The following is a 21,252-nucleotide window of genomic DNA, read 5'->3' on the forward strand; positions in this document are numbered from 1 at the left end:
CGTGTGGCCTGGGGACAGGAGACTGGGTGCTTCATCATGGTAGGAACCGAAACACCTAGTGCAGCCAGCTGGCTGCCCGATTATATCTAAAGACAGCTTGCATTCACAAGCCCCAGTCTGCTAACTAGTGTCACTCCGAGTGTATTCAGCAAATAATTGTGAATATTGCAGACATAAGAGAAAAACCAGGCAGGCTGAGGACTGTGGCTAACTTGAAAGCAGTAAAAGTGAAATTCATCAAAGAGACTACCAATTACCTACGTTACTCAGGGCCACGCTGCAGGGAAGGAAGCACCAGGTTTCTAGCGTGTGAACGCATTTCTGCTCAACGCCTGCATGCTGGCCGGCCTCTGCAGCGGGGCGTGGGAGTGGAAGAAGCTGGGGTAGGGAGGGCACTGGCCTGGGTTTAATCTCCTGTTCCTGCCTTCCACTTCGGGGGCTCTCCTGTGGCTGCTCCACTGCAGAGGGAGCCTTGAAAGGCTGCCAGGTCTTTCAGGGGGTGGAGGAGGAAGTGGAAGTAGAAGCATCTGTCTTAAAATACTCTTCAAACAGCAGTCGTTTCTGCTCACTGATCAAACAGAGGGGTGTGTGAAGGGGCTTCCTTTTCATTTGCTGACCCTTTGTTTTCCCCGCAGGGAAACGCACACACCCTTGTCCCGTCCGAAGCAGGGACGCACCAACCCCTTCGCAGACCCAAGCTGGTATCTGTGCTGCTTTTCCCTTCCTTCCTAACTCACGAGCTGTTTGCGGTCACCCCTTCAGGCACCCAGGCACCCTGAACATGCTTCCCACAGGTACCCCTTTGTTCCTGCGCCTATCTCTAGCAAATCTTCAAAACCTGCCAGCGCCACCACACCGCCACGAGCCCTGGCACTCCCGGCAGCGACGCGGCAGGCTCGGCAGGCTGTTGCTGTGCCTGTGTTGCCACGGGAAGAGGCGTGCAGGCTCTCCTTCTTTGGAAGCATGGCTCTGCTCCACATCCCCGCGCTGCTCTGCCCTCCGCGCGGAGGGTTGAACCGAGCTGCGTGGCCGTGTCCTACGTCACTTGTTTTTAAGAAGCTCTTGCCAGCTTCCTGCTGGGGAGCCGATCCTGCTGACGTGTGCGGCCAGGCCACGTCAGGCGCAGCCGGGAAGGGAAATACGGTCCTTTTTTGGGCTCCGGCTAGAGCGAAATCTATTGGCCTGAGCAGAGAGGAGGGCTGAGATTCGGGAACAGCTGGGCTCTGTCACTAATTTAGCACTAAGAGCTTAAACAATGCCCAGGATAAACACACGCCAGCACTGGCAGATCTCCCTCTTTTTCTCAGCTCAGCACAATATTTTCCCTTTCTTTTTTAAAAATGTTATTTCACTGCTGATAATTAATTCGAGTGGAATGCTCTTCCACGGTTATATTTAGATTTTCTTCTCCGATGGCACTCCCCCGTTCCAACTTGTGTGATGCAGCTGTATCGCTGTGGGTTTTGAAATGGAAACAATCAGTCCACTTCTACAAAACTTAGCAGTTTCATGTCCCGAGGCAGCACCTGAACTGCGGCACTTTTGGGGATTCAAAAAGGCTGCACATTGCGGGGGAGAACCAGCACAGCAGAACCAAAACACTTCGACCTGCAGCTTGGGCTGGGGGCTTTCAGGTGCCTGAAAAAGGGGGAAGAAACCAGTTCTGGATCAGAGCACACTGAAAGCGGTGTGTTATTTGGAGTTGGTTATTCATGTGCATGCACATTTGGACATCTGGACACTTTACAGCAAGTCTCTAAGATAGTTTTACGTCAAATCTCCACCTGACAGCTCCTCGGCTTCGGGGAATACCCCAAGCTAGGCTCAGAATCCATAGGAAGGCCCCCAGAGCATGCGTCCTACCTGCCTGGCAAGGCTTTGCTCCAGCTCTGCCTGGCAAGGCTTTGCTCTCTGCCCTCCCTCCAGCTCTGACACGGCTGTAGGCTGCAAAGTTCCTCCTTTCACGTGGGTGGCTGCTCGATAAGACGGCTCTGCTCCGTGCCTATGTGGCGTAGTTAAAAAAATAAATAAATAAATCAGGCTACCAAGGTTACAGAGCTGTGAGGAGGAGACAGTTAATCAGCGAACAGCTTTCTACCCTTGCATCAACAGCCCCAAATGAAGGACAATTACGGTGCTGCTGTTGTGGGATACACATCCCGGCTGGAAAGTCCCTTTCCAACCCCAGGCCAGCCGGAGCCCAGGGCCTCCCAGCGGCTCCGCCAGCTTCAGTGCCGTGCTGCCATAAGGGACGGTCACACCCCGGTCCCTAATCTTATCGCAGCACCGTGGAAACTTGTTCAGCAGGGTCACGGGGCGAGATGCAAAGTGGGTCCGTGAGGAATCCTTCTGCTTTTCTCATGTTGGTCAACGCTTGGTCAGAATCTTTTCTCTCCCATGTGCAATTCCTTTCTTTGCTTAGTTCAAGCTGCATCGAGTGTAATTAGGCAGCCCCGTATAATTAAGACAATTATGTAAGGTAAGCACCCCACAGAGTAATTGTGGGCAATTTTTAGCATACCCAGGGGCGGTTATAGGGCCCAAGGTGGCCCTTCAAATGATTTACCTGCTCACATGTCTCTAAAGCACTCATCTTAGGTGTGTCTTAGGTGGCATCTTTGAAGTGGACATTATTGTTCTGCTCCTGCTGAGAAACAGCTGGCTGGAGAAGTGCTCTTTTTTTTTTTTTTTTTAATTCCGCCTTGCAAAAAGGGAGTTTCATATCGTGTTTCTATTCTGACGGGCTGAAACTGAGACCCGAGATGCGAGTGACCCAGATTCAGATGTGACCTGCCAGAAGTGGGGCTTGACTCGGAGAGCTCTCCCTCCACAGGTGGAGCGTGGGTTGCTCTAGGCACAGGCTTGCTTGCTCATTGTTCTCCTTTCTCTTTTTGATGAGAAATTCCACCCAGGGTCTGGAAATCTTCCCAAGAAAATGGTGCTGACACGAACAGACTTCCTTGAAGTGTTTTGTTTGTAGTGGAAGGCACGTCAGTTCTGCTGCAAACACCACAAGGCTCCTCCTTTAGGTCCTGTACTTTTGAGAATAAAGGCAACCCTCTGCTCTCTGCTAGCCCTCTGCCGTGTTCCTTGAAGCCATTTTATCCCTTCCCTGCCTGAAGATTGACCTCTGCTCAATCAGCAAAATGCCTGAGGCACGCCAGATCCTAATCTGCATCTCAGCTCTGAATCTGAAGTCACTCTGCTCTCATCCAGGGAAATGTGAGCCCGGACCTGGCTGCGATAACTGAACGCCAGCACCAGTCCTGATACGGCCCAACTAGGAAGGACGGTATTACGATTCAGAGGCTGTAGGAAATGGTAGGTTGGAAAAAACTGCCTCATTTCCCACCCCCACTTTGCAGGCAGAGCCCTTCTCACTGTGTCTGTGCTTCGAGGAGGGGGCGTCATGAGCACGAAGGATTTTTGTCCCCGAGGCAGCAGAGATGCCCACAGGGCACGGGTTTGCTCTTGGGCTTGTCCAGATCCTCCTCTAACTTGCCAGCAGCATGTACCTGTACATCTGGGGTGTTTTCCAATGCACGTGTTCCAGTCTACGCAGAGCTGAGACCTTCCCTTTGTGAAAGGAAAGCTGAGAGGGCTCTGAACTCGTTCTGGGACAGCGCGGGGTGTGGGGAAAGGCTGAGGTATCAGCGTGTGGTGTTACGATGTCTGCTCCCTCCACCTCACCAGGCCTAGTGTTCTGCAATGCTAGCATCTGCCCAAGGGAGCGCCAGGGATGTCAGTTAACTTAATGATTTTGGTCATTTCTAAGGGGTTTAGGATCACACTGGGTCATCTCCCCTCTCCCCTCCCCAAGACACACATCGTCCTCCAGAACTGACGTCTGATTTTATGCTTTATTCTTTTTTCTCTGCTCATTTCAGCTGACTCCTATGGTTCAGCCCTTCACATGGATGCACCAAGCTAGTTCGTGTTTTCAGTTTTCTTCTTAGCAACAACCTTTTTTTAATTAAACGCTCACCCCTCGCAGGAGGGGAAGAAAAGCATCCAACCCGAGGAGACTTGTGATGAGATCTCAAGCACTGGCAATTCTGAGCTGGAATTTCTGATGGTGGAACGGAACAGTTCGGGCACAATGTGGCCTTGCTAAAAAGAGGGAAAACAACCATTTATGGCAGACAAACGGGTGCAATCGCCAAGCAAGGGCTCTCCTGGGCTCTGGAGCAGGCAGGGTGAAGGGTGCACGGGTTATTATTAGCTGCTTTGTATCGTAAAGAGGGCCTTCGGTTGCCTGGTCTCTGCAAAAGCTGCTTCACTCAGGAGTACTCTTGAGAACGAGGGAGTGGAAAGCAGGAATTTCAGCCCCTTTTAAGGTCTGTTTACTTTTCCAGCCTCCACAGATTTCAAGGGCATTGTATACGAAGCAAATCTGACATGGTTATCACGGTGAGAGCTGGAGGCGCAGGAGGGACTGGCGATCCCTGGGGCCCTGTCAGCCAGGAGTTAAGGGCTACGTGGAGATGTTTTCCTGCTCCACGGGGCCATTTCCGTACCGAGTGTCCGGGATCTGGGTTGAGAACGGCCCGTGGCTCCGCAGGGATCATAACAAAACAGTCCTGTGCCTTGTGTTCGCAGGGCTTGTTGCTGCTGGCAAACTGGAAGGTGACTTTCCCCTCTCTTCCCTCCTGCACAGCGTTTTCTGTAAGGACACCACAGCATCCATCTATAAAAGGTGATGGTCTCATCGCTGCATTCCCAGCTCCTTCACTAGAGGTACAGCTTTTCAGGCACAGAAGTCTCCAGGTGCTTTCATAATCAGAGGCAAGCGTCCACGTGTGTCAGGAAACTGAGGCACAGAGTGAGCAGAGAGTTGCTTTTGCAAACACACAGCAGGTGGGTGCCAGCAGCAGGACCAACCCCGCTGTGCTTGTTCAGCTGCTTCTCAGGCCAGCTGGGAGGCACGCCACCCCAAACACACACCGCAGAGCTGGGCAGTAAGGGATTGCAGCCCCACTTCACTCCTTACAGTGGGTACCAGGGATGTAGTTAGCTCTCGAACCCTGGGAACCTCCAACAAATGCCTTGATAGATGTACAGGGTCCAGTACTGGAGGCCGCAGAAGTGTGAGCTGCAGCTACGAGTGGCCATCACCTTGTGTGGTGGGACAGGCTGCAGCTCACGGTGCTGCCCTGGCTGCTGTCTGAGCAGCCCAGCTATCTCGGTGAGTAAGAAAACCTGGTTGGATACTGTCAGCACTCATCTTCCTGCCTTTTTCTAGCAGCATTGTGGTGATAACTCACTCACCTTCTTCTGAGCGAGCTGCAAGAGCCGCCCCAGCGCGTGTGCTACTGGGGGCACCCAGCCTGTAAGCAGCAGAGCGTGGGGACAGCAGGGATGAGCGTGCGCCAGGATTAGGAGAAGCCGAGGAGCTCCCCTAGCGCAGCAGTGTTGCTGGGGGGCAGAAATGACTTCGTGACCTGCAACTCCTGTTTTACACAGCCATGACATCCCCAGTGCTGAGATCCAGGTTCCCCAAACGCTGGTGATCTGTTTTGGGGCAGCTCTTACAGCACGAACATTACATTTCAAATCTTGGGTTACCAAACAAGACTTCACATCCAGACTTGAGTACAGTCAGGGAGAGCAGATGGCTGGAACGGCAGGCAAAAGATCTTAGCTGCAGATGTGCTGTGCCTCCGTGAGGCTCTCACATCTCACATCGGGCTCATCTTGTCCCGGAGCCGCTGGGAACAATGCAAACGGAAAGGGGATGACCTGGGGGCAAGGAGCCTGAGCTTTGGGGGGACATCCCCGCTGAGCTCCTGGCTCCATCACAAACCGCTGGCCTGCCCCAGGCATGCCATTTTGCTTTCCTGTGACTCAGTTTACCTTCTGGGAAATAGAGGGGAAGGGAAAAATAGCACCTTACCTTGTCAACTAATTTTGCAGGATACTATATTAAGGGCACTTTAATGGGGCAGTTGAGGACCCTGTTATAATGAAAATTAATAAATCTGCTGAACTCTGACTAGAGTTCCCAGGTCTGTGCCCCAGCCAGCTGCAGTTTTCTCTCCCAGTTCAACATAGCCAGGTTTTGCTGCAAGTGCTGGCAGACCTGGCCCTCCAGTCTTGTAGTCCTTGGGGTACCCCGGGAAGGTGGGCACATCGCTGAGATGAGGGGCCCGGGGTGCCCAGGCTGTGCAGGGAAGCTGCAGGATGCATCCTGCTCTATCAGAGGGGCTCCGATCTCTGCCTGGCCCCTCTGTCCCCCATCCCTGGCCCATGCTGATGTCTTGGCTGCTGGCAGATTGGATTGCACGTTCCCAGCTGGGAGGGAGGTTTCCTGACAGAGCTCCACGTATAATTCACTCAGCATGGCCTCAGCCAAGACTCAGTATAGGGAGGGGAAAATGGCTTATTGTTTTTCCAAACCTCCTTTTGTTTCCTAAGGAATGTGACTGCAAAGCCCTGCTGCTGCCAGAGCCTCTCTCAAGAGCCCTGCTCCAAAGGTAGGTCTTCCATGGGACTGCTGTGCCCAGCGGGGGATGCCAGCAGGTGAACTTGTTGTTTCTTTTGCAACCCAGCAGCTGTTCCCCCTGTGACACAGCTCGCCCCGCTCTCCATCCTCCCAGGCACCGTGGCTCTCGGGGTTTCCTCTGCACAGCCTTTTCCTCTGTCACCTCGCGGGGACCGGTGCCCACGTGCTGCGTTTCCAGCCGTTGTTCTTGGCCTGTCTTAGCCACCCCGTTTGGTTTTCAGTGCCTGCTCGAATTCCAGAGGTGCTGAGAGATCCCGGACAGCTTCGCTGACCTCCCTGTGGGAGACGGGAACATAGCTGCCTAGGGTGGGAGTGGGACCGTCCCTGCCATTACTGCTGGGTGGGGTGGGGCAGGGCTGCAGGGTAACCGGGCTCCCAAAGCGTTAATTATAGCCTGAGCTGGTGATGAGCATGACGAGGACAATCGTTTCAAGGAGCTCTGGGGAATGCTGGTCAGCACGCGCAGGACTGAAGTGGCCTGGTCCCAGCTCTGGCAGAGTCCTCGAGGCCAGCTCTTTGACCGTCACAGCCCTGCCATGCCTCAGGGGCAGCCTCCTGGAGGCCATTTCCAGGACGTCGATGTTATGTTTAGCTTAAGCGGGTTAAAATGTGCCAGTTTCATTCCAAACCTAGCTCCTACGTGAAGCTCCTGGGTTTTTGTAAAGGGAGACCGAAGTCCTGCGCAGGAATTGAGCAATAGGGCAAGGCCTTGGACAGGCACCAAGGTCTGACCTGAAAATGGCTCAGGAATCCAGACCCCACCTCCTCTCCTCAAATGTACACAGATAAAATCACGACTGCTTTAATTCCTTTAAATATAAGTGGAAAAATGCCCCCAGAGACTCTGCTGAAGCCTCGGTTGTTGCTGAAATGCAGAAATACGAAGAGAGAGCTTATGTGCTGCTTGTGTGAGTAATAGATGTGGCTCTAACCTGAAACCTGGGAACCAAACCCAGATGAACTCTGTGTACAATCCAAAGCCATGCCTAAACCCAGATTTTTAAGTAAATGACCCCTACTTTACTAACTAGCCAACTCCCTCCTTCCCTCCCTGGTTGCACACACCCTGGCAGCGCAGGGCGAGTTCCAGCTCCCAGGCCAGGCATCTGGTCGAGTCCGGCCTCTCTGACCTTCCGTGAATAACAAAACTTTCTGTGGGACTTCTGCAACAGGTCGAATGAAGAAAACCACATCGGCTTCCCCCCCTGAAGCCTGCGAGGCAGCAGTAAAAGAAGTCAGCGAGCCGAAGCGAGGAGGGCATTCGCCCAGGTCCGTAGGATTTGGGGAGCAAAGGGCTGCTCTTCAGGACTGCTGCGTGCCGTGGTGAGGAAGTCATCTAGCACGGAAGGGACCAGCATCACCTCAGCCCTGCTGCGTTCTCCTTCCTTCCAAACCCTCCCGAGGGAGCCGCTAGCTCCGTCTCTGCTCTGGTGCTGAGCTGCCTTTTGTTGCAGGCACAGAGGAGCCGCGTGCTGCTCAGGGAGAGCCGGGGCGTGCGGCATCGTGGCTAGAGGGGAGGTTTGGGAAGCACCCGAGGGTGGCTGCATGCGGTACACCCTGCGCCTGCCTCCCCCTGCGCAGGTGCAGCACCCACCAAAAACCAATTAGCCGGCTTTGCCGGGGAGGGCTGGGAATCCTTGGGAACAGCCTAGAGCGGTCCTGCAGAGTCCACCTGCTACTCGGGAGGTATCTCTCCACGCGGGGATCAGCCTGCCTCTTGGGAAAGGGCACCACCCAGATCTAAGCTCTGCTAGGGTGTTGCCCTGCTTTATCTGGGCTGTCTTTGTGCGCTAATTGATGTTTGCAGGGCTTGGGAGGTTTGCTGGGCTCTGGGAAGCACGGGCTTCTTTCATATTTGTGGGTGTAGCCTGAGAAGAACCCCAAGGACCTTCTCCCAGTGTCCCGTCTCTCCCACGCTGCAGCCTGGACCATCTGCGCGCTGCAGCTCCTGATGGCTGTGAGACACAAGTCCCTGGGGATTTGCAGTCTGGGCACATAAAGGCCACGGGGAGATGGATGGATCGGGCAGAGCTTCGTCAGTGGAGCAGCTATAGATAAAACCTGACATAATCCATGCCGTGGAGTCGAGCTGGGGACCAAGACGAGGACTGGTGGGGAGGGAGAGAAGGGCAGCCAGACCCATAGCTTGTGATGGCCAGGAGATTCTGGAGTTAGCCACGGCCAGGTCAGGTTGACATAAATGAATTGACTGGTTGTAACAGTGCTGGTGTAGGCCAAAATCTGGAAGTTTTGGACCTGCTTGTCTTCTCCTGTTAGCAGCACCAGCCACGCTAACGCTTTGAAGTCTGCATGGGACAGGCTTGATCTCTTCAGCCTTGTGGGAAAACACAGATCTTCCCAGAAAGATCCCATTTCTCTTTGACACTGTATGTCCTACGGAACCCTTCAGCAAAGGTCCGAGTGGTGGTACCTCAGGTCCCTGATGCTGCAATAGAAATCACTTTAATCTGTAACCGTCTCCTTCTCTTCTCCTCTCAGGTGTGGGTAAACCAGCTGCTCTTCGTAGGCTTTCAGAAAACAGCCCCAAGCCCCGCAGAGACTCCCCGCCCGGTGCCGAGACGTCAGGCGGCTCCGAACAGGGACGGTAAATTCACTTAGCGGCTGCTACAGCAACGGTGCCTTCGGTGCTCCTGCCCTTGTTTTGCTGCCGACGATTGGGGTTGCTATGGCGCCGCGAGGCACGTTATCCTGCATTAATGCTTTATAAGCAATAAACGCAGATTTCGGCAACGTGCTGCTCTGGCAGCTCGTCGCAGCGTAGCTCCCCGGCCGAGCCGGAGTTTGGCAGACGAGCCGCGTTCTCACCACTTAAAAAATCCCGTCTCGTGGTTTCAGCCAGAGGGTTTTTCTGAACTTCTCATTTCTAAGAAAAGAAAAATCCCTTTTTCGTAGCACGGCTACGTTGGAGTGAAGTGTGAAAGCCCTATATATAGCCCTCTGGCCTGCCCTAGAAGGAGGGGTGTGAGATAGGCCCCAGCAGGGAGCTTTGCCTGGAAAGCCCTGGGGAATGCAGGCGCTGCAGCACCGGGGCCTGCAGCTCGCAGGAGGGGCCCCGTGCCTCGCCTTTGTGGCTTTGAGCAAGACCCAGCATCTCTTAGGGCTCCGTTTCCAGCCCTCACAGCTGCCTACCCTTCCTTAGAGCCTAAATCCCAGCTCGTGTGGCCGTGCTGAGGAGGATTTGGCTCCTGCGTCCCGTGGCATTGGTGGGTTCGCCACCGGTTGCTGGTGTATTTACCTATCCCCAGCTACGGGGAGGAAAATCATGTTTTGACTGGAGCTAGTATGTGTTCGGGGACTTTCTGGGGCAGACACACCCCGGGGTGCTGCAATAAGGGCACTGTGCACACACCCGCGTCTCACACGAGCTGTTCACCTTGCTGCGCTGCGGGGACGTGGCAGCGCCAAGGGCTGCTGGAGGGCAGAGGGGTGGAGCGGGACGCTGCCTTCCTCCCGGAGCCCCACTGATCCTTGCTCCATTTCTGAGAGCAAGCCAGGGCTCTGAACTCAATTTTATCTCGGGAGCTAACAAGCCCGTTCCAGGCTTTACAGCTGGAGACTTTCTCTGGACCTGCCCGTGCAAAGTCCTCCATCCCCACCCCGCTCTGGGCCCGCCGCCGCGCTGAGCGCCCTGCCGGACCTCTTCTCTTGCCCCCTTCAACCCCCTCCAGCTTTGTTCGACAGGAACAGAGGTAGGCGGAGGCAGTGGCATCCTGCAAAGAGGATGTGGAAAAAAACAATAACCAAATGCAGAGAACAGGAAACCATCTGTGAAATCAGCGTGAGGTCATCGACATACCTTCCCCGACATGGCAGCTTCGAGAGGAACTATTGTCTGAGGCTTCTCCCCCAGCCAGTAAGGTCGGGCTTTGAGCAAATGTCTCCTTACACAAGGCTCTGTCAACATGGGTTCAGCGAGAAGCTAGTAAGGCCAAGGAGAAAACCTCCAGAGTGCACTTAAGGCAGCTGGAGCCAGCGAGTGCTCAGCACCGCTGGAAAACTAGGCCCAAAGTCCTCCGAAATTCGAAGAAAAAGCAATTACTGTGGTTGCAGCTCCCTCGAGTGCAGCAATATTTGCTTCCTAAAATACTCCCGAACAGATGTGACATTCGCAGCAGGTCAGATAGGTTGTTTTCCATGAGGAAACAACGGCCTGCAATAAAGAAGGAGGCTCAGAGGGAGGTTGTTCCGAGGAAGGCGTCTCCTGGGTCGCTGCGGGCAGTCGCTGAAGCCCCGGGCTCGTGCTACAAAAGCTGCTGTGCTCAAACGCTGGAGGGCATCCAGCCCTCAGCCCCCGTACCCTCTGCGGATGGGGCAGAGGGGAATATTTGGCGTCCTGAGAGCCTGCAAACGGAGCTGCCCCGACATGCCCGAGGCGTGTCTCTGCATGTCCCATCCACGCTGCGGGTGCTGGTGGAGGGAGGGCGGCTGGTTACAGGCGGCACAGGCAGGCCCAGCACAGGACCCGGCTGCCAAAACGCATTCAGGCCCCAAAATAGGTGGCAGGGGGCACGGCACAGCGCACGCCGTGGAGGCACGAGGGCTGGTGAGCTTCCAGGAGCTCGGCCTGGCGAGAAGATGCTCAGCACTTCTCCTGGCTGGGCTCTGGGCTGCCGGGAACCCGTGCGTGCTGCAAAACCAGGGGCCAACCCAGGGAGCTAACAGGTTAAAGAGGCTTTGTTGGCTGCCCCTATCCTTCCCCCTTTCCGATGCGTTTCACACGGTTCGCTCAGTCTTATTTCACAACCGCGTGTTTTGAAAGGACTTATTAGCTCTAAGTGTAGGCTGGGCATCAGACTCTTGCTTTATTGTTTACCCTGCCTGCTAGGCCTGTTTCTGGGGTCAGACCCGGGTTACCAATTACAGCCATGATTAAACACACCAGCCCTGCTTACCCCTGGGCTTTTTTTCCCCTTGGATTCCCAGTGACTGCGCTTACCCGGTGCTAGCAACCAGGTGGCTGCTGGCAGCACGATCCCGATGTCTGCGCCTTCTCCGGCAGAGCCAGATAATGAGATTTGAACGGGGCCAGTCCATCTATTATTTTTACAGTTCAGAAGAGAGACCTTTTTTTTTTTTTTTTTCCCCTTAACATAAAGCCAGCCAGCCCTCGCCTTCCCAAATCCACACGGCTAACCTTAAAATCCTTCTCAAACGCTAGGGTAATTGGGAGGGACCCAACCGGGAGAAGTGACAGCTAATTTAGCAAGCCGTGGGACACGTCTAATCGGGAGGATTTAAAACGTTAATTCCGCGTGTAACTATTTCGCTGCTGATAACTGGGGGGCTTCGTGACTCTATGACTGGCGGCTGACCCGAAGGATATTCAGAAGCCGGGTTTTGTGTCGGATGCCTCAGGAACTTCAGCCCACCGTGGTGAGAAAGGTGCCCCCTCCAAAAACTACCAGCTCAAAGCGGAGCGTGGGAACAGCTGCCTTTTAGGTGTACACAAACACCCGGAGCTGCTGACTCCTGCAAAGCCCAAGTCCCCGTGAGCAGCTCGGTCTGGCCGTGCCGAGTTTTAACCCTTGATTGAAAGCCAAACGCTCCCCTTTTATTGTAAAGCTTCCAGCTCGACTGGTTTCGAACCTCCTTTGGATAAACAGAGCGTTTGGAAGCCTATCTGAACGCCTCATTCCTGCCCAACCAGTCCCAAAGCTGGTCTGGCCGATCGCTATGGCGAGGTTTATTGTTTTGGTGTGTTTTTCTTTTTTTTTTTTTAAATTGAAATCTAAATGCTCTCAGCCATTTCCAGCTAAACACAGGGCGGAAACTAATCTAGCCAGAATGACATTAAAGCAGCTCTGACTTCGCTTTTTAAAATGAATTTTATTTTCTAATTGTTTGTTTACTCTCCGGCTCCTCAAAGCAGTTGGAAGGCGTGCATTAGGTCTCCTGCCCCGTCTTTAAGCCTGCCCGTCTCGTTGTAACAGGGCCAGAAGTTATGGGCACGTAACCCGCTTAGAGGCCCTTGAGCTCCACAGGAAATCTCTTATTGGAAGGGCTTAACGAAGACAATCTGATTTGGGGGAGCTGGGCCTGTGTCAGCCCCTAGGAACACGCGAGACAAAGGCCCTAAGCTGCGAGGAGAGCCCTGGTCATTAGGGACAAATGGAGGACCTGAATTCGGAGGATGGTGCCACGCTTACTTCATCCACTTGCGGAGCAGGGGGGACCAGGGGAACCTGCTGGCCGAGGCCAGGGCAGCGCTGGGCGAGCTCTGCTAGCCCTACTGGCGAGCACACCGCGCCTGCTCTCAGCGCTATTCTCGGCAGGCTGGAGGACAGGACACCTCTTGCTGCCGTTGTCGTCCGGTGACTCAGGTCTGGGCGATGCCATCCAAGTGCTTTTTAACGTGATCCTTCTGCTGGCCGGGGGCACGGCCCCTTCTCCCTGCTCCCTGCTCGCTCAGTTGGGCTGCCAGCTCTGCTCGGGCCTCCTGGGCTTTGCCACGGCAGAAAAGTCGCGGGTTTGGTCTCACTTCTCCCGGTGTATTTACATGAAGGTGTCTTCTGCGCTGATGGCTTTGTTTGCTTCCTAATTTTACGCCGGCGATGACCGTGCCCACACGCTCCGAGGGCGTTTGCTGGCTGGCAGCACAGGTGTGTTCGAAGCAATAAAGCTCTGCGCGGACGGGCTCGCGCTGTGTGTTTATGCAGCCTCTTCCAGGGGCCCCCGGCTGCTGCTGCAGCACAAATCACCTCCCCCCGCATTGTGCCGTGCTCCGGGCTTCGCATGGACCCGTGCGCTCTTTCATGTGTGTTGCTGACTTAAAAAAAAAAAAAAAAAAAAAAAGTCCTTAGACTTTAATCCTCGGGTTTATTTCAAAGCTTACAAAGACAAATCTGGTTTATAGCAAGAGATTTGCCAGGTTCCTTGTGCTTTGCGGATGAATGGAGCGGCAGATGGAGCGGGGAGGGAGGACCCGGGGACCCCTTGGCTCTATCTTCTTGCTGGCTTGACCCTACTTCTGTGCTGCTGCCTTTCTTCTGAGCCGTGCACAACAAGAAATGGGGTCAGACCTCTGCTTGGCACTACCTTTTATATCGACGTCTTCTATGATTTCAAAAGCTATTTTCCTACTCTTTTCTCCTGTTTATGGGCTACACACTGCTACGTCGCCATCCCCTTGTGCTTCAGGTGTGAAGTCCCAAGCACAGCGCCTGCACGGAGGAAAGACAGAGGTGTGAATAAAATGAGCTGCAGACCCTGGAAGCAAAAAGCCTCAAAAAATCCAGTTGGAGTCATGGAAAACAATTGGGGCTTGGAGACCTGCTGTGCTAAGAGGTGCCCCACAAACTCCCCTCTGTTGACTGCTCTTGGACGGCTCTTGCCAAAAGCGGGGTGCCCAGGTGGGCCAGGACCCCGTGGGGTCCCACGGCAGCCACGATGGGGTGGGGGCAGGCGGTGTGCCTGGGGACATGCGTTCCTCCTGCACCTTCTGGGGAGCGAACGCAGTGCCAGGATGGGAGCAGCATTTGGGAACCGCTGTGCCTTGGCTCGCAGGGCATCAGCTCCTCGGGCAGGAGCAAAGCTGTGTGAGCTGATGCCCTGTCCTGCCGTCTCCAGCTGCACCCGCTGCCTTTGGAGGTGCCAGATGAGGCCCTGGCCATCGAACCCCTTCCCACTGGGGGCTGCACCAGAGCTGAACCCTCAGATCCTCCCCCGGAGCACAGGGAGAGGTGCGGGGCTGCCAGACGATGGCTCACAACAACCCCGGCTCTCTGCCAGGGAACGTTCGTTCAGAAAACCCATCCTGTTTTGATACCGACTCTCTCAGGGCTGATCAAAGCGGAGGCAAGAACAGAGCCTGGCCTCCTACCGCTGCCGTAGCTTCGGGCCAGTTTCAGCAGAGGCTGGGCCGCCTTCATCCTGGGCAGCGGGGCCGGCAGCGGGGCCAGCCGCTGTAGCTCCCCGTTTCGTAGTGGCTTTCGGGTGCTGCTCGCGTCTTGCTGAGCGGCAGGGCCATGCTCTGCTCGCACCGGTTCTCCTCTCCCTTCCTGCTGGGCTGGATGCAGGCACCCGAGGACGCCTGCTTCAGCTCCCTGCCTGCCTCGGCTTGCTCGCCCCGCTCCGTGACGGGACACGTCCTGGCGCTGCAGCCACCTCCTCCTGCTCTCCTGGGGCCCTCGCTCCTCGCCTCGAATGCTCCCTGGGCAGGAGGACAAAGGCGGGTGTTGTAGTGTCCCCCTCGCCCCCCGGGGTGATGCTGAGTTCTCCCTGCCTGTTTTGGGGATCTCCGGAAAGGCTTTGGCCTTGCCCAGAGCTGGTGATGAGGGCACAAGGACCCACGATGCGTCTCGGGGGACTTTGGGCGATGGAAACCTGCCTGCGCGCCCCTGGGGAGGTGCAGTGCCCCGTGGCGGGTGGCACCCCCGACCTGACTGAGGGCAAGGGGGCAGAGGGGACAGAGGTGGGGACTGTCACAGCTGGCAGAGCCGTGGTGACCCAGCCCAGAAGTGGCACCAAGAGAGCCCCGGTGCTGAGCCAGGGTCCTGGGGACCACCAGGACCCCTCATGCCAGCCCCGTCCCGTGGTGCCACTGGGCTCCGGGGATCCCTTTGTGGGGGTGACCTGTGCCTGGGGGTCTGTGTCCATGTCCACGAAGGCACCTGATGGTGGGCAGGGGAGGAAGCCTGGCACCGGTGGTCCCACTCCCCCAGGCTGTGGGGCCGGGGTCCCGCACAGCACCCAGCACCCCCGCTCCATGGGGTGCACAGCACCCAAGGGCGCCTGGCACCCAAGGGGAGCTTGGCACCACCTCCCCCAGCACCACGAAGGACACCAGGACCCGGGGTGCCCTCCACCGCTAGGGACAGCCCGGGGGGGGCCCTGCCCGACCCCTTTCTCCCAAGGGACCCCCCAAAAAAACCCTCCTGGTGCCCCGGGGCTGGGAGGGGAGGGGGGCTCTGCTTGGGGCGGGGGGGGGGCGGCGGGGCCCGATCCCGGTCCTGATCCTGATCCCGATCCCGGTCCTGGTCTCGATGGTCCAGATCCCGGTCCTGGTCTTGATCCAGATCCAGATCCAGATCCCGGTCCTGATCCCGATCCCGGTCCCGATCCCGGTCCTGGTCTCGATCCAGATCCAGATCCAGATCCTGGTCTTGATCCAGATCCAGATCCAGATCCCGATCCCGGTCCCGATCCCGGTCCCTTCCCCCCCCCCCCCCCCCCCCCCCCGCTGACTGCCCCCCCCCCCCCCCCCCCCCGTGCTGACGTCACTCCTTCCAGGGCGCTGAGCTCAGGCGCTATTTGCATACCGCCGCCCGCCCCGGCCAATGGCAGCCGCCGCGCCGGTGACGCCTCCCCGCGCCGCTCGCTATAAGCGCGGCGCCGAGCCCGCGGCCCCCGGGAACCGAACCGGGACGAGCGGGGCCGGGACGGGCCGGGAGCAGCCGGGACCCCCGGGCCGAGCCGAGCCGAGCCGGGACCCTCCGAACCGGGGCCGGGCTGAGCAGAGCGGAACCGAGCCGGGACCCCCAAGCCGGGCTGATCTGAGCCGAACCGGGACACCGGACTGCCCCCCCACCGGACAGCCATGAGCCCCCGGCGCTGCCCCCCTCGGCCCGAGATGCGGCCCGAGATGCTGCCCGAGATCGCCGCCGCCGTCGGGTTCGTCTCCGGCCTCCTGCGGACGCGGGGCTGCGTCAGCGAGCAGCAGCTGCAGGTCTTCGGCGGGGCGCTGCGGGAGGCGCTGGCAGGTGAGAGCCCCCCCCGGGGCGATCCGAGCCCCCCCCGGGGCGATCCGAGCCCCCCTCCGGGGCTCTTCTCTTCGGCAGGACCCGGAGCCCCCTCGGGGGTCTTGCCCCGCGGCCGTCGTGTTGCTGCCCCGACCCGGTGTCCTCTCTCCGGGGACGTGTAGGGGCCGGCACCCACCCGTGTTCCTTTGGCTCCCAGCCGTGTGCCCCGTGGTGCTGGGTGCCTGTTTGTGCCCTGCATGGTGCCCGTCCCTGTCCCTTTGGGGGCTGGCACCCATCCATGTACCTTTCCCAGCACCCACCTGTGCCCCCTTGGGTGCTGGGTGTTGTTTGTGCCTTGCCTGGGTGCCCACCCGTGACCCCCTGGGGCTGGCACCCACCCACGTCCCCCACCCGTGTCACTGTGGGGTCCTGGGTGAGCAGCTGCTGCTTCCCCAGAAGTGAGGAGCTGGACCCCAGCTGAGGGTTTGTGTCTCTTCCCCAGGTTGCACCCCATAGCCTTGACTGGGGTGGCCCCAGGCTGGTTTCTGTGCCTTATCCCTATGAGCGGTGCCCCAGCCCTGTGTCGGTGGGGTTTCGGTGCCCCCCACGCCCCCATCCGGTGCCCAGCACTAGCTGGGTGGTGCGGGCGTCCCCTCCCAGCCTAACACAGCCTTTGTGTTATCAGCCCCGAGACGGGATGGTTTGTTCGGTGAGATAAGGGGCAGCGACCTGCCCCTGGAGTCGCAGACAGACCTGGAGGCTGCTCCCTGACCGTGGTGGGGTGGTGCCGCTGATATTGTATATCTCCCCCCCCCACCCCAAGTGGCTGGGGTGAGGTTTTGGGGTCCTGTCTGCAGCCCCCGTGGCACTGTCCTGCTGGGGGTTTTAGGACCTGAAGAGCAACATCCCCGTGCCTGGGAGCAAGCAGCAGCCAACCAGCCAAACTCTGCCCTGGCGTCCCTGATGGAGGCAGCCGAAGGAGGACTCGCTTCCCTCTGCCTTTGTGGGACCCCCATTGGGACTGCAGCGGGACACGGACCTCGCGGCGGCTGCACGCCCGCTCACCGCTCTCCCCCTCTCGCTTCCCTTGCAGAGCACTACAAACACCACTGGTTTCCCGAGAAACCCTTCAAAGGCTCCGGCTACCGCTGCATCCGCATCAACCACAAAATGGACCCCATTATCAGCAAGGCAGCTAGCCAGATCGGACTCAGCCTCCCGCAGCTCTACCAGCTCCTGCCCAGCGAGCTCACGCTCTGGGTGGACCCCTACGAGGTCTCTTACCGCATCGGGGAGGACGGCTCCATCTGTGTCTTGTACGAAGCGACCGCCACGAAACCCGGGAGCTCCTACGGGATGCTCACCTGCAAGAACCAGATGATGTTAGGTCGCACCAGCCCTTCCAAAAACTACATCATGACTGTCTCCAGCTAAATACTCCTCACGTCCTTACACTGCCAAGACCCGGGCTACTGTATACCTCATCTGAGGATCTATTTTTAAAATGAAGAGCTATTTATATTTTTTAAGAAAATCCAAGAAAATCCAAAATTAAAATATTGGGCACTGCTTCAGACAGGAGCAGTGTTTTCGGTGCCTTTTTTAAAGCTGTTGCAAGCTTATGAGTTTTTATTATGAAGCCGATATCTACCTAATTAGTGTTGGATGGCAATTTCAGTGGGCTGGCTCGCTCACTTGGGCACCTTGGAATGGAGGAAGAGGGGGAAGAGGTAGGCTGGGAAGTGTGGCTGGTGGGGGGCGATGTCACCTCCTCCCTGTCCTGGTCCCTAGCAGTGTTGTCACCAAGTGTTGCGATACTGCTGGGGAAGGGACAAGGGACATCTTTGCTTCACCAGTTTTACTTCCCAGCTCATCTGATCTCTGTGGCCTGGATAAATCATACAGGGGAACCTTGCCCTAAGGGCTGGGTGATGCTGGGGGCCCTGGGACCTCTCCTGCTTTTGCTTTTCTGGACCCACCGACTGAGCGCTGCAGCTCTGGGCTGCCCCCCTGGAGCACAAAGCAAGGGGCAGTGCATGGCCGGTCTCCTCTCCAACCCCTCCATCTCCTGCCTGCTGCTGGGCTGAGGGGCCCTGGGGGTGTCCTCGCCATGTGAAACACCCGAGGCAGAGATGTGGTGGCTGGGGAGCACCAGGCTGCGCCATGGCGGTCCCCAGGATGAATACTGCAGATGCTGTGGTGGCACTGGAGTGCTCTTTGTTCCTGGTGCTCCCCAGTACCTGGCTGTCACCACAGCTTTCTGCACGCTGGCAGGGTGCTCCAGACCCTGAAATCAGCTCTGAATTACAAGCCTGCCTGCTCTGGAGGGCTCGGACATCCTGCCCGTGGCCTCTTGCATGTAAAAAATTGCCTAATCTGGTGCTGACGACCTGCTGCGTCACTTCTCTGGAAGAGCTGAAGCAACTTGCCTTGTGCCCTAGAGGTTGGTGTCAGATCCTCTCTTGCCTTCTCTCCTAAAATCCTGAAGTATTGGGGATCTCTGCCCCCCTGTGCTTGCTGCAGTCCTGAGGCTGGGGTGCTCAGGTGCTTTGGGGTCAGTGTTGCTTTTAAATTCCCACCTCTTCCCTCTCTTCCTCCTCTGGGTGCTCAGCAAGAGGCTGACCCTGGGAGCTGGCTCAGCTGAGACCTTGTTGGGGGCACCACCTGGTTCCTATTTCTTGGTACACAACTGTTTTGCACAATTAATGCCTGGTCCTGTGCTTTGCCCATTCAAGCAGAACTCGTGGAGTCCCTGCGGTACTTGTATTCAGGGAGACTTGCCTGAGCGTCGCTCAGGATTTGGCCCTTAAACTGCTCTGGCTACTACAGGTTGGGTGGGAACCAGCAGTGCTGCCCCAAGAACTTTTAACTACCTGCTGGGGAATGAGCCTTTGCCGGGATGTTGTATGTCCGTTGCCTTTTTCCTAACCAGCTGGTGCTCCTGCAGTGATCCTGGGAGGAGTGATTGAAAAACCAGGGCATTGACGTGGTTTGTTCTAATGAAACTTTCCCCGAGCTGTTTCGCAGCACGCTCTTACCTTCCTCTTTTCTTGACCCAGCAGCTGACTGGCATAACCAGAGTTGTTCTTTCCCAGCCTTTGATGAATCAAGTTCTCAGACAATTGTGCAATATATTTCAAAACCCTGAACGCTCTGGGAGAGGAAGGAAGCCTCCTGTCTGCCACACTTCTTAGCTTTGTCTTTAATATTAAAAATAGCATAGCTTCCCCAACTTGGACTGCTTTTCAGGTGGAAAAGTAAGTTCAGATTTCTGTAGCAGTTTCAAATCACGATTTCCTGAACTGGAAAACCAGCCTCGATTGGTAACTCACCACTTGACATTTTAACAGGATCTGTTTGTCCCTGAGCAGTAATAGACGGCAGCTCTGAAGTTGCATCACTTCCCTCTGCATCACTCGAATCTCTCACATCTCCAAAGCAGAAGCTGAAAGCAGCACCGGGGCTTTTCCCTCGGTGACCTTGTGCAATAGGTGACATCACCGAGAGGGGAGTGCCCGGGAACTTCCAAAAAGCAAGCTCCTTTTTCAAGGAAAAGGGGTCTGAGTTCAAGTCATCACTTAAAAATCTGCTTATGTGGGAAGCTGCCGAGGAGAGCTGCGACGTGTCCGGGACGAGCGCTGTGTGCTCTGCTGGGCTCCTGGCTGGGTGGGGAGTTTTCCTGGAGGCTGGCACTCGGGTTGTAATTTGTCACGATCGGTGCGGTTTTAAGGTTTTACCCCTCTATTACCCTGTTCCCTCCCTCTTACCAGAAAAGAGCTCGTGAGGAACGGCAGCCCACACCAAAGGAACACACTAATCTTAGCCTGCCCCCGCTCACAAAACAAAAATAGCCGAGTTCTCTGTCCCCGGTGTGGAGGAGTCTGGTGTTAAAGGTGTCTTGTTAGCTTCAAAGCCACCCGGATCTGGGTGCGATCCATTTCTCTTGTAGCTGGTTCCATGTAAAAGCTGTGAATTAGTGTGCTCTTGCCTTTTTTTTGCCTACAAGCCTGATACTCACTTTTAGAGCCGGATGGTGTGTGTTTTAGGAGCGTGTCTGGGGGGGGGGGGTTGCTCTCCCCGGTTAAACAAGCTGGACTGTTGAGCGGGACCTGCTTTTTGTGTCTGGTGAAAATGGTAGAGAGTTTGTAAGCTACGCTCGGAGGAGGGAGTGGATGGTTACTAATTGTATAGTAGTGTTTTTATATACGGAATGTACAGATCCTTTGACAGACGTATGCTTTTGTTACTTTAATAAAAATGTAGCAGTACCAGCGAGCCTCGTCTTCTTCCTGGGAGCTGTTGTGTGCTTACAAAGAGGGTTGGGATCACAGCCGAAATCCCACAAGTGCCGTGGGCTCGGGTAACGCGTGGCTGGCTGCTGACACCCAGCTGTGAGGAGGAGGAAGAAAGCTGCTTACTCAAGGTGCTGACTCGAAGCCTGACCCTCCAGCCCCACGGAGGGAGGGCTGGGAATGTCAGTGACTAACACAGGGCCGCGGGTGTCCTGCCACAGCTCCTTCCCATGCTGACTTGGCTTTTCCGGGCCGGGCATTGGGGGCTCAGTGCAGCTTCTGGAAATCCCATCTCCGGCCAGGGCACCAAGGTGCTAGAGCTGACTGCCAGCTCCTTCCCAACACTAAACACCAAAAAAAAATCTCGGAAGCTGGTGATTCATGGCACAGAGGTGGCTCCTGGTTGCCCCCAGCGGAGCTGACCCCGTGGGGTGCCCCAAAGTCCTATTGCTGAGCCTTCCCTGCCGCCCTTCCAGGCCCAGCTGAGTCAGCAGGCCCCACGGGGCAGGAAGGGCGCGAGATCAGAGGATCGAAATGTTGGGGCTGGCGGAGGATGCTCGGGGACGGTCATGGCAAAGGCAGCTGGGGCTGATTCAGGACAGATCCTGTTTTGGCTGTGTTGAGGCTGGTGACTGCAGCAGGGAGCTGTGACGGGGGCGGCCACCTCGTGTCCTTACCCCCACCTCCGTGCTCAGCTTCAGGCCTTCAGGCTGACCTTATATAAGTAAATTCACCAAATCAGCTCACGTGGGTGCTTGCT

The 21,252-nt window shown here is 56.5% G+C and overlaps 2 protein-coding genes and 1 long non-coding RNA gene across 17 annotated transcripts in view; 2 read left to right on the forward strand and 1 right to left on the reverse strand.

Annotated features, from left to right (window-relative positions):
* Positions 1–9,363, forward strand: part of TAF8 (TATA-box binding protein associated factor 8) — a 40,117-nt gene extending 30,754 nt beyond the window's left edge. The window contains exons 12-15 of one of the 15 annotated variants that reach the window (XM_066983052.1): positions 636–4,857; positions 6,415–6,473; positions 7,675–7,825; positions 9,002–9,363. The gene's annotated coding sequence lies outside the window, so the exon portion shown is untranslated. Of the gene's footprint in view, positions 1–635; positions 4,858–6,414; positions 7,826–9,001 lie in introns of all 15 variants that reach the window. The other 14 variants (XM_066983058.1, XM_066983057.1, XM_066983053.1 and 11 more) reach the window with 14 other exon arrangements.
* A 331-nt stretch (positions 9,364–9,694) lies between these two features.
* LOC125183606 (uncharacterized) lies at positions 9,695–15,495 on the reverse strand. The gene is made up of 2 exons (XR_007165894.2): positions 14,343–15,495; positions 9,695–13,683 (listed from the first exon to the last, which is right to left on the reverse strand). It is a non-coding gene; the product is annotated as an uncharacterized lncRNA (long non-coding RNA).
* A 365-nt stretch (positions 15,496–15,860) lies between these two features.
* Positions 15,861–20,468, forward strand: BTG2 (BTG anti-proliferation factor 2). The gene is made up of 2 exons (XM_048071182.2): positions 15,861–16,221; positions 17,294–20,468. Exons 1-2 carry the CDS (start codon positions 16,059–16,061, stop codon positions 17,632–17,634), a joined length of 504 nt encoding a protein of 167 aa, XP_047927139.1. The 5' UTR covers positions 15,861–16,058; the 3' UTR covers positions 17,635–20,468.
* The last annotated feature ends 784 nt before the right edge of the window (positions 20,469–21,252 follow it).

This window comes from Anser cygnoides, chromosome 25 (genome assembly GCF_040182565.1).
Source record: "Anser cygnoides isolate HZ-2024a breed goose chromosome 25, Taihu_goose_T2T_genome, whole genome shotgun sequence".
NCBI lineage: Eukaryota > Metazoa > Chordata > Aves > Anseriformes > Anatidae > Anser > Anser cygnoides.

Excerpts from the sequence above, each read along its gene's own strand:
- BTG2 (XM_048071182.2), top strand. The coding sequence starts at position 16,059 with ATGAGCCCCCGGCGCTGCCCCCCTCGGCCCGAGATGCGGCCCGAGATG. Across the intron at positions 16,222-17,293 it reads GCTGCGGGAGGCGCTGGCAG|AGCACTACAAACACCACTGG; the intron begins GTGAGAGCCCCC and ends CTTCCCTTGCAG.